This window comes from Theropithecus gelada, chromosome 10, assembly GCF_003255815.1.
Source record: "Theropithecus gelada isolate Dixy chromosome 10, Tgel_1.0, whole genome shotgun sequence".
Classification (NCBI taxonomy): domain Eukaryota; kingdom Metazoa; phylum Chordata; class Mammalia; order Primates; family Cercopithecidae; genus Theropithecus; species Theropithecus gelada.
In genome coordinates, this window is record NC_037678.1 from 40530283 (window position 1) to 40541975 (window position 11693).

An 11693-nucleotide genomic window follows, 5' to 3' on the forward strand; every position below is an offset into this window, starting at 1 on the left:
CAGCCTCCCAAGCGGCTGGGACTACAGGCGCCCGGCTAATTTTTTGTGTTTTTAGTAGAAACGGGATTTCACCATGTTAGCCAGGATGGTCTAGATCTCCTGACCTCGTGATCCACCTGCCTCGGCTTCCCAAAGTGCTGGGATTACAGGCATGAGCCACCGTGCCCGGCCTCAGCCAGTCACTTCTTGAATGCTTTGCTGCTTAGAAACTTCTTCCAGCAGATACTCTAAATCATCACTATGAAGTTCAAACTACCATGGATCCCTGGGGCATGAACAGAATACAGCCAAGTTTTTTGCTAAGGCGTAACAATGGTGACCTTTGCTCCAGTTCTCAATAAGTTCCTCATTTCCTTCTCTGACCTTGGCAGCCTGGACTTCATTGTGCCTATCGTTATCAACATTTTGGTCACAACCATTTAACCTGTTTCTAAGAGGTTTCAAAGCTTTCTTCATCTTCCTGTCTTCTTCTGAGCCCTCCAAACTCTACCAACCTCAGTCTGTTACCCAGTTCCAAAGTTACTTCCACATTTTCGGGTATCTTTATAACAATGTCCCACTCCTTGGCAACAATTTTCTGTATTAGGCTGTTCTTGCATTACTATAAAGAAATACCTGAGACTGACTGGGCACTGTGGCTCACGCCTGTAATCCCAGCACTTTGGGAGGCCAAGACAGGTGGATCACGAGGTCAGGAGATTGAGACCATCCTGGCTAACACGGTGAAACCCTGTCTCTACTAAAAATACAAAAAATTAGCCAGGCGTGGTGGCGGGCGCCTGTAGTCCCAGCTACTTGGGAGGCTGAGGCAGGAGAATGGCGTGAACCCAGGAGGTGGAGCTTGCAGTGAGCTGAGATTGCACCACTACACTCCCCGCTGGGCGATAGAGCGAGACTCCGTATCAAAAAAAAAAAAAAAGGAAATACCTGAGACTGTGTAATTTTTTTTTTTTTTTTTGAGACAGAGTCTTGCCCTGTCACCCAGGCTGGAGTGCAGTGGCACACCAGACTGGAGCACCAAGCCATAAGAGATCCACCTCCATTACCCAAACACCTCCCATGAGGCCCCACCTCCAACGCTGGGGTTTACAATACAACATGAGATTTGGACAGGGACAAATATACAAGCTATATCAATTAGTTTTGTGTTAATTTTTGTATATAGTGTGAGGTAGTATCCAACTTCATTCTTATGCATGTTGATACTCAGTTTTCTGGGCACCATTTGTTGAAAAGACTGTTTCAACAAATTCCCATTGGATGTGCCTGGTACCCCTGTCAAAAACCAGTTGCCCATAAATGTGAGAGTTTCTTTCTGGTCTCTCTGTTCTATTCCATTGATGTGTATGTCTATCCTTATTCTAGCACCACACTGTCCTGATTACTGTAGTTTTGTAGTGAGTTCTGATATTGGAAAGTATGAGTTCTCTAATTTTGTTCTTCTTTTTCAAGATTGCTTTGTTTATTCTGGATTACTTGCCTTTCCGTATGAATTTAAGGACAGTTTGTCAATTTCTGCAAAGAAGATAATTGGGAATTTGATAGGGATTGTGTTGAATCTACCATACCAGTGGCATCAGGGAAATGCAAATAAAAACCAGTTTGGGCAGTAATGTCATCTTAAAAATATTCAGGCTTCTAATCCATGAACATAGGATGTTTTTCCATTTCTGTAGGTCTTTAAAAAATTTTTTCAACAGTGTATTGTAGTCTTCAGAATATGTGTTTTGCACTTATTTTGTTAAGTTGACTCCTAAGTATTATGGAATTTTTCTCTTCATCTCACTTTTGGTTTGCTGATTGCTGCTGTATAGAAACACAATTGATTTTCATATATTGATCTTATAACCTGTAGCCCTGTTGTGCTCATTTGTTAGCTCTAATAGTTACTATTTATTTATTTTGGGACAGGGTCTGGCTCTGTTACCCAGGCTGGAGTGCAGTAGTGTGATCACAGTTCACTGCAACCTTGAGCTACTAGGCTCAGGTGATTCTCCTATCTCAGCCTCCCAAGTAGCTGGGACTATAGGCATGTGCTACCATGCCTGGCTAATTTTTTATTTTTTTTTGTAGAGCCGGTGTCTTGCTATGTTGCCCAGGATAGTTTTGAACTCCTAGGCTCAAGCAATCCTCACACCTCAGCCTCCCAAAGTGCTAGTTCTAATATTTTTTCAGTGGCTTCCTTAGGATTTTCTATGTACAAGGTTATGTCATCTGCAAATAGAGATGACTTTACTTCTTCCTTTTCTTTTCTTTCTTTTTGAAATGGAGTTTCACTCTTGGTGTCTTGTTGCCCAGGCTGGAGTGCAATGGCGTGATCTTGGCTCACTGCAACCTCCGCCTCCCGGGTTCAAGTGATTCTCCTGCCTCAGCCTCCTGAGTAGCTGGGATTACACGCATGCACCACCATGCCCGGCTAATTTTGTATTTTTAGTAGAGATGAAGTTTCTCCATGTTGGTCAGGCTTATCTCGAACTCCTGACCTCAGGTGATCTGCCGGCCTCGGTCTCCCAAAGTGCTGGGATTACAGGCGTGAGCACTGTGCCCAGCCTACTTCTTCCTTTTCAATATAGATGCCTTTATTGTGTCTTCTTGCTTAATTGCCAAGTTCCTCTCTTTTTTTTTTTTTGAGATGGAGTCTCGCTCTGTCGCCCAGGCTGGAGTGCAGTGGCTGGATCTCAGCTCACTGCAAGCTCCGCCTCCTGGATTCACACCATTCTCCTGCCTCAGCCTCCTGAGTAGCTGGGACTACAGGCGCTCGCCACCACGCCCGGCTAGCTTTTTGTATTTTTTTTTTTTTTTTTTTTTTTAGGTGGACAGGAAGTAGAATTTATTGGTGAGTATTAAGTGGGGGCAGCATATTGGAAGCCCTCATGAGTGCAGGGCCCGCCATTTGTCCAGAGGACCACGATTGGGGATGTACTTGACCCCACAGCCATCTGGGATGAGCCGCTTTTCAGCCACCATGTCTTCAAATTCATCAGCATTGAACTTGGTGAAGCCCCACTTCTTTGAGATGTGGATCTTCTGGCGGCCAGGAAACTTGAACTTGGCCCTGCGCAGGGCCTCAATCACATGCTCCTTGTTCTGCAGCTTGGTGCGGATGGACATGATAACTTGGCCAATGTGAACCCTGGCCACAGTGCCCTGGGGCTTTCCAAAAGCACCTCGCATGCCCGTTTGGAGCCTGTCAGCCCCAGCACAGGACAACATCTTGTTGATGCGGATGACGTGGAAGGGGTGGAGCCGCACCCGGATATGGAAGCCATCCTTGCCACAACTTTTTACCATGTACTTATTGGCACAAATTCGGGCAGCCTCCAGGGCTTCAGAGGACAGCTGCTCATATTCATCTGACACCATGTGGCCACAGAGCGGAAACTCATCCACTTTTGCCTTCTTCCGCCCCAGGTCAAAGATGCGAATCTTGGCATCAGGGACACCTCGGCAGAAGCGAGACTTTGGGTACGGCTTGTTCTTACAATACCGGTAACAACGGGCGGGGCGGCGGCCCATGGCGACACCAGGATCTTCAGTGGCGCGCCGAAGGGAGCTTTTTGTATTTTTTTAGTAGAGACGGGGTTTCACCGTTTTAGCCAGGATGGTCTCGATCTCCTGACCTCATGATCCGCCCATCTCGGCCTCCCAAAGTGCTGGGATTATAGGCTTGAGCCACCGCGCCCAGCCAAGTCCCTCTCTTTTTATAGATGGGGTTCAGAGAAGAAAAGTGACTTGCTGGGTTGCTCAGTTGGGGACTGGCAGTTGGGACTGATGTGCCATTGAGTAGAGGCAACTGCTGCCTCCCTGGCCATTCCTTCCCCACCTAGGTTATTGCCTCCTGCTCCTGGGCCCCTCACTGGGGTTCTGGAACTCAGCACACCAGCACATGTAAGGCCTTGTGTGGCTATGGGGATGGGGAGGGCCCAGCATGCTCCAGCGTTCCCAGAAAAGCCTGTAAGGATCCTGTCTCCCCATAGCAGGACTCCCTGGAGTCTTCCTGACCTTGATGGCCTCCTGTGGTGAGAGGCTGGCTCTTATGAGCACATGCCAGGCTAGGTCTTCGTCAACTTTACAGGCACGAGCCACCGCACCTCACCAAGACTGCATCATTTATAAGGAAAGAAGTTTAATTGACTCATGGTTCTGCAGGCTTTACAGGAAGCATAGTGGCATCTGCTTCTTGGGAGGCCTCAGGAAGTTTCCAGTCACAGTGACAAAAGAAGTGGGAGGAGACACATCACATGGTGAGAACGGGAGCAAGGCTGGTATGCCACATACTTTTAAATGACCAGATTTCATCAGGTGGCAAAACCAGATGCCTCCTCAGATGCCACTCCACAAGATGGAGCTCCCTGGAGTGCTGGTTACTTCTGTACCCGAGTCCGTGGGCTGTCTCTCCTGGAAGCCAAATCAGGGTAAGAAGTTGACTTGACCCTGATCCCAGGCAGGTAGGGACCGGCAGGTGCATGGGGCAGCCTGATGCACTCTCCCCTCAGGGCATCAAATGGCAGTAGAGTCCAGCCAGGCACCCCCCTGCCTTCCCAGGAGTCCCTTTTCTGGGGCTCTGTAGATACCCCTCACTCTGGGAGGTACATGATGAGGGAAACCAGGCTGGGGTTGCCCTCATGGAGCATCCAGTTGACAGAGGAAAGGAGAAGTAAACGAGATACTCACCTGGCTGACTAATGATGGGCAGCCAGGCAAGCACATAGAAGACAGGGAGAGGGTGCATGAGGCCTGACCCTACAGGGACCCCAAGGAAGTGACAGCTGAGCCCCAAATTGAAGAATGCATGGAGGTTAATGAGGCAAAGACAGGAAACTGCATGGCAAAGGTCCTGTGGCACAAGGAAAGATGGCACCTCTGGGGAGCTAGAAGGAGACCAGAGTGGCTAGAGGGGCAGGGGTGCAGGTGGCGTAGGGTGAGATAAGGCTGGGAGGGTTAAAGTGGGGGCACGGGTATGCGTGGGCCAAGGAGAGACTGGGCAAGAGGCAATGGGGAGCTTCAAAGGGTTTGAGTGAGGCCCCTTATGTCTGAAGACCAGGCAGGGACATCTCTGCAGAATGCATCCCAGAGCGGGCCCCGTCCCCAAGAAGAGCTCAAGTAGAACACTTGGTCTTTTTTTCTTTTTTTTTTTTCTGAGACAGGATCTCATCTGTAGCCCAGGCTGGAGTGTAGGGGTGTGGTCACGGCTCATTGCAGCATCGACCTCCTGGGCTCAAGCAATCCTCCTGCCTCAGTCGTCTGAGTAGCTGAGACTGCAGACATGTGCAACCATGCCCAACTGATTTATTTATTTATTTGAGATGGAGGTTCACGTTTGTCGCCCAGGCTGGAGTGCAATGGCGCGACCTCCACCTCCCGGGTTCAAGTCATTCTCCTGCCTCAACCTGTCATGTAGCTGGAATTACAGGCGCCCACCACCATGCCCGGCTGATATTTTTATTTTTGTAGAGACAGGGTCTCACTATGTTGCCCAGGCTGGTCTTGAACTCCTCGGCCTCCCAAAGTGCTGAGATTACAGGCGTGAGCCACCACGCCTGGCCTCGTTATCTTAATGATTAGAACATTGCCAAGTCCACAGAGGCTCAAACATGGTTGATTTATCACTCTGGTAGTGAGTCTGTGGTTCAAAGGCAGCATTAGCCTATTGAATTATTTATAAGCTAAATGTGTAAACATGAAGAATTTAAATAACAATGTAAGGTTATTTGTAATTATGTCCAGAAATAAAGGTTACAGGCAAGAACTTCTAGAGAACAAAGAGAAAGAGAAAAGTAATGTGAGAGAGATATTTGGATAAAGGTCTTTTGGGGGTGTAAAATACAACAACCCAGTCCTGAGAAAATAGGGTTGAACTCATGTTCAGCTACACACGCATCTATCCATGCATCCAGTCACACATCTACTCATTTGTCCATGAATTCGCTTATCCTTCTATTCATGCACGTATCCATCTATCCACCTACCCACCTATCTGTTCATTCACCCATCCATCTGCCCATCTATCCATCCATCCATCCATGCATCCATCCATCCATCCATTTCTATTATTCATCCATATATTTATGCTTTGTGTTGGGTCTGGAAACACAATGAAGAGCTGAACACAGCAGGACTCTCCCTCGCGGAGCCGGCAGAGATCAACTGCGGCCGGTGGCAGAGACCAACGTACACCCAAGCGTGCGCTTAAGACGGGGTAAGGCTTCTTGATGGGCAGGTGCAGGCTGCAGGGAGGTGGGAGGAGCAGGATGGGGGCGCTGCTCCCCCTAGGAAGATGAGACCTCCCAAGGAAGGAGCGGATGTGATGGGGCTTCTCTCTGCTCCCAGCAGACGCAGACCCTCCCCACACTGGCCTGTCCACTCCTCCTCCTCCTCCATCTGGGGCCTTTGGTCAGCCCACCTCCCCTCTACCTGGCTGATTTCTGCCTGTACTCCCACCTCTTCCAGGAGGCACTCCCTGATTGGTATCCGCAGTGACCGGAGTTTCTCAGAAATGCTAAGAACATTCACTGTTTGGATGAAGAAAGCAATATTTTTTTTCTCCTTCACATGCACTGGATGACTTCACTGTGTTTACTGTCTTTGGTTTTGTTCTGAAGTGGTTGTAAAAGTCGGGCCTGAGATCATTCCTTGGTTACTGTTTGTGCGCCTGGCTGAGTCCAAGTCCTTACAGGCAGCCCCTCCCGCCTCCTATGAATCCCCCACTCCCGCCTCCCCCAACACCTAACTCTTCCTCCTTTCCCAAGGGTCCCCTCCCACCTCCCCCTCCTTTCCCCTACCCACCCTGCCTCCCTCCTCCCCTTCCCATTCCCCCCATCTCTTGTCTCCTTCCTTCCAGACGGCTCCTCCCCTGGCCCCCCGGGCTCCCTTCCCTTCTGCTGAGTCCTCTCCTGGGAACTTCAGCTTTCCCCTCTCTTCAGAGCCATCCCTAGTAGCCCCCAGGTATCCTGCAATTTTGCTCACTCTAAATCCCCCTCCTGTAACCCGCTATCCCCGGCAAGCTCAGCTCCCCTTTTCTGCAAACTCCACAGAGGAACCGCCCCCGTGATCACTGCCGTTCTGCCACAAGCTGATGCTGTTGTGGTCAAGGTCACCCATGACCTCCTAGAGATTAAGTCCCTTAAGCTGTCCTCTGGGGTGGGGAGGGGCAGCTCGGCCGCAGTCCCCCCTCCTACTGCTGCCAGGCTCCCCAACATCTCCTGGTTTCCTCTCTCTGCTGGCCCCACTTCTGGTCTCCCTCGGGTTCCTTCTGGAGCTCAGCACCCAGTCCTGGCCTGGCCATGTGCATCCTCACTGTGTGGGGGCTTCTCCCTAAGCTGCAGCCCCCACGGCTCCCGGACCGCCAGTTCCCATCCACCTGGGGCTGTGCGCAAAGGACTGCTGTTCTGATGCCAGGAATGCAGATCTGTCTCCACCCGCCCCAGTGGCATTGGTCCCCACCACCAGTGCTCAGGCAAAGGCCCTGGAGCTCTCCACGACCCCCTGTCTTTCTCTCACAGCCGGGGCCAGGAAGTCTCAATGCCCTAACTTTCTACACCTATGCAGAATCCAATAACACCTAACCTGCAGCCACCCGGCCCCTGCCGCGGTCACCTTGCTTGTGTTACAGGAGGAGCCTCCGCCTGGCCTGGCCCCTCACCTGGTGCACACAAGGCCAGGGGGGGATCCCTTCTGGAGCATGGAGAGGCCTGGGGATCTGCCCAACCACCCACCTCCCTGCTCCTCACCCTTGAGGTGCCACTCGGGTCCCCCTGCTGTCCCCTGAGGCCACTCCTGCCTTGGTGCCCTCTCATCTACTGCCCCTGCCTGGAGACTTCCTCCAGATCCCATGTGGCAGGGCCTCAGCCTTCTCTGCTCTGACTTCATCTTGGAGAGGCCACCCAGCACAAACGGCCAGCAGCTCCTCCCTGCCACCCTGAGTCCACCCTGCACTCAACCCATCTTTATCTCATGTTCTTTCTGGCTCCCCGGCTGGCGTGCCCACCCCATGAGGGTGGCATGCGTCCCCAGCCCCCACAGCAGTCACGGAGGGACACCAGCCCAGGCCTGAGGAGTGAAGGGCTCCGAGGCTGCCCCTATACAGTGGAGGGGAGAAGGGGCCTAGAGCTGCCCACAGTCACCCTAGCTCCCTAGGCCCAGGGGTCACAGACATACTAGTAGGGATGGTGGTTATGCTGGGGAGCAGGCAGATTTGAGGGGCACAGGCCCTGTCCTAGGGGGTGGGGCAGTTGTCACCCCAGGCCATTTTTTAAAACTTAAAAGTAAACTTTAATTTTACGGATAAATACATTGACACTCAGGAAAATGAAGTGGCTTGTCAAGAAGCCCTGGCTCTGAACAGACAGACAGTGCTGCTTTGTGGGAACTCGGCTCAGAGCTGTTTTTTCTTTTCTTGAGACGGAGTCTCCTCTGTCGCCCAGGCTGAGTGCAGTGGTGCGATCTCAGCTCACTGCAAGCTCCGCCTCCCGGGCTCAAGTGATTCTCCTGACTCAGCCTCCTGAGTAGTTGGGATTACAGGCGTGCACCACCATGCCCAGCTGATTTTTCGTATTTTTAATGGAGACAGGGTTTTACTGTGTTGGCCAGGCTGATCTCGAACTCCTGACCTCAAGTGATCCACCTGCCTTGGCTTCCCAAAGTGTTGGGATTATAGGTGTGAGCCACTGCTTCTGGCGTTCCTGGGTTTTTTTTTTGTTTTTGTTTTTGTTTTGAGACAGAGTCTCGCTCTGTGGCCCAGGCTGGAATGCAGTGGCCGGATCTCAGCTCACAGCAAGCTCCGCCTCCCGGGTTCACGCCATTCTCCTGCCTCAGCCTCCGGAGTAACTGGGACTACAGGCGCCCACCACCTCGCCCAGCTAGTTTTTTGTATTTTTCAGTAGAGACGGGGTTTCACCATGTTAGCCAGGATGGTCTCGATCTCCTGACCTCGTGATCCACCCGTCTCAGCCTCCCAAAGTGCTGGGATTACAGGCTTGAGCCACCGGGCCCGGCCGGCTTTCCTGTTTTTTAAGCTGAAAAAAAAATGTGCCTGGTTTATTGAGGCAGGACATTCATTTTGCAAACTGTTTCTGAACCCCACACCGCATTTTATAAAATACGAACATTACAATGCAGATTCATATGAATTTGCGAAAGGTTTTAATGTATGAGATTACATTCATCAGCCTCTTCATGACTTCTAGCCTCGTACAGCACATTACTCACTTTGGCTTCTCATGCAAAGAGCAAATGATGTGTTTCAATTATCCTTCATTTTGGGAAACCTGAGGGGAAATGATTTGGGAGCACAAGCACCTTTTGTTGTAGAGCAGGAGGTCTCAATTTCGGGGGCTGTGAGAATCATCTGAACAATCTTTGCAGAATATGCAGGCAGCTGGGTCCCACTGACACCTGCTGGCAGAGCTCCTGAGAGAGGCTGGACACACCTGTGTGTACACCTGTGCCGGTGCAGGCACATATGCAAGTCTGTGCGTGTGAGCATCTGCTTTACTGTTTAATATTAAATGTTTTTAGGCTGGGTGCTATGGCTCACACCTGTAATCCCAGCACTTTGGGAGGCTGAGGTGGGCAGATCACGAGGTCAGGAGATTGAGACCATCCTGGCTAACATGGTGAGACCCCGTCTCTACTAAAAATACAAAAATTAGCCAAGCGTGGTGGCAGGCGCCTGTAGTCCCAGCTACTCGGGAGGCTGAGGCAGGAAAATGGCGTGAACCCGGGAGGAAGAGGTTGCAGTGAGCCAAGATCATGCCACTGCATTCCAGCCTGGGTGACAGAGCAAGACTCCATCTCAAAATAAATAAATAATAAATAAATGTTTTTAATATTACAAGAGTGCAGGCTGGGCGCAGTGGCTCACACCTGTAATTCCAGAACTTTGGGAGGCTGAGGTGGGTGGATCACTTGAGGTCAGGAGTTCAAGACCAGCCTGGGCAACATGGTGAAACCCCGTCTCTACTAAAAATACAAAAATTAACCGGGCATAGTGGCAGCCACCTGTAATCCCAGTTACTCAGGAGGTTGAAACAGGAGGATCACTTGAACCCGGGAGATGGAGGTTGTAGTGAGCAGAGATCGTACCATTGTACTCCAGCCCAGGTGACAAGAGCGAAACTCCGTCTCAAAAAAAAAAAAAAAATTAAAACAGTACATATATCAGGGTGTGTATAAAAGAATGTATATATCACACATGCAACTAAAAAAAAAAAATAAGAAGAAAGTGCACACCCCTGGACCCAACACACCACCCAAGAGGTAGAATAGAAGCAACACTCTGAGCCCCAGGAAGCTTTCTCGAGGGCTTCCCCTAGTGAGAGACTTCATTTAACTCACCTGCCGTGGTCTCTCATATGGCAGCTCTATGGGCTGCCATAACAAAGTGCCATAGACTACGTGGCTTGTAAACAACAGGAATTTACTTCTTACAGTTTTGGAGGCTGGAAGTTTGAGATCTGGATGCCAGCATGCTTGGGTTCTTGTGGGCGCCCTCTTCCAGCTTGTACCCTTCTCAGCGTCTCAGTGCACCCTCACATGGTGGAGAGCCGAGAGGCTTGCTCTCTGGAGACGCTCAAAGGACGCTAGTCCCTGTTGGCGTCAGTTGATGATGATCACCTCTCAAAGGCCCCACCTCCAGATACCATCACACTGGAGATCAGACTTCAACATAGGAATTGTGGGGACACACAAACATTCCATCCCAACCTCCCCAAATTTATCTATTCTTCCCATGCAAAATACATTCATTCCATCCCAACAGCTTTGCATGCCTTAGGCTTGCTGCAGGTTCTACTCTAAGGTGTGAGGTCCAAGTCTCATCTAAATATCGTCTAAATCAGATACAGGTGAGACTCAGGGAACAATTCATACAAGGCAAAACTCCCCTCCAGCCACAAGGCCTTTTAACCAAACAAGTTATGTGCTTCCAAAATACAATGATGGGGGCTGGGCCTGGTGGCTCATGCCTGTAATCCCAGCACTTTGGGAAGCCAAGGTGGGCAGATCACTTGAGGTCAGGAGTTTGAGACCAGCCAGGGCAACATGGTGGAACCCCGTCTCTACTAAAAATGCAAAAATTAGCTGGGCATACTGGTGGGTGCCTATAATCCCAGCTACTAGGGAGGCTGAGGCAGGATAGTTGCTTGAACCCGGGAGGTAGAAGTTGCAGTGAGCCAAGATCATGCCACTGCACTTCAGCCTGGGCGACAGAGCAGGACTGTCTCAAAAGCAAACAAACAAACAAACAAAAATGGTGGGACAGGCAGAAGATAGACATTCCCATCCCAAAAGGGAGAAATATGGAAGAAGGAAGCGATGGATCCAAGCAAGTTGAAACCCAGACTTGGAAAACTCCAGAGAAAACTCCAAGGAAAACTCCAAGCCAAAATAGTCCTCTTTGGCTCTGTGCTCCTTCTGCCAGGTGCACTGAGGCGGCAACGCCACCCATGCAGCTCTGCCAGGCAGAGGTTCCATCCCCAGGGCTCTGCTGGTCAGGGGCAGGCCCCCATGGCTTTGGGCAAAGGTCCTCTGGTTTGCTGAAAGTGAGGTGATGGCCCCCTTTTGAAATCAGGGAGGCAGCACTGATGAGCTCAGATTCACCTTTGGGGTCTTTCTTCCACTGTCTTGAAGAATGGAGCACGTTTGCATAGAGCAGCTCTATGGTCCTGACCCGTAAAATCCAAGAAGTCCAATTC

At 50.6% G+C, this 11693-nt stretch overlaps 1 protein-coding gene across 3 annotated transcripts; it reads right to left on the minus strand.

The window, feature by feature from the left end:
* Positions 1–945: 945 nt before the first annotated feature.
* LOC112632580 (60S ribosomal protein L10) lies at positions 946–7505 on the minus strand. Of its 3 annotated transcripts, XM_025398301.1 has the most exons (3): positions 2828–3546; positions 1453–1455; positions 946–966 (listed from the first exon to the last, which is right to left on the minus strand). In XM_025398301.1, exon 1 carries the CDS (start codon positions 3514–3516, stop codon positions 2872–2874), a length of 645 nt encoding a protein of 214 aa, XP_025254086.1. In that variant the 5' UTR covers positions 3517–3546; the 3' UTR covers positions 946–966; positions 1453–1455; positions 2828–2871. The 3 variants fall into 3 exon arrangements, with proteins under 3 accessions (XP_025254086.1, XP_025254087.1, XP_025254085.1); XM_025398302.1 differs by lacking the exons at positions 946–966; positions 1453–1455 and having other exon boundaries at positions 2812–3328; positions 3437–3516; XM_025398300.1 differs by lacking the exons at positions 946–966; positions 1453–1455 and adding an exon at positions 7480–7505 and having other exon boundaries at positions 2814–3553.
* Between the last annotated feature and the right edge of the window lie 4188 nt (positions 7506–11693).

Excerpts from the sequence above, each read along its gene's own strand:
- LOC112632580 (XM_025398301.1), bottom strand. The coding sequence starts at position 3,516 with ATGGGCCGCCGCCCCGCCCGTTGTTACCGGTATTGTAAGAACAAGCCG.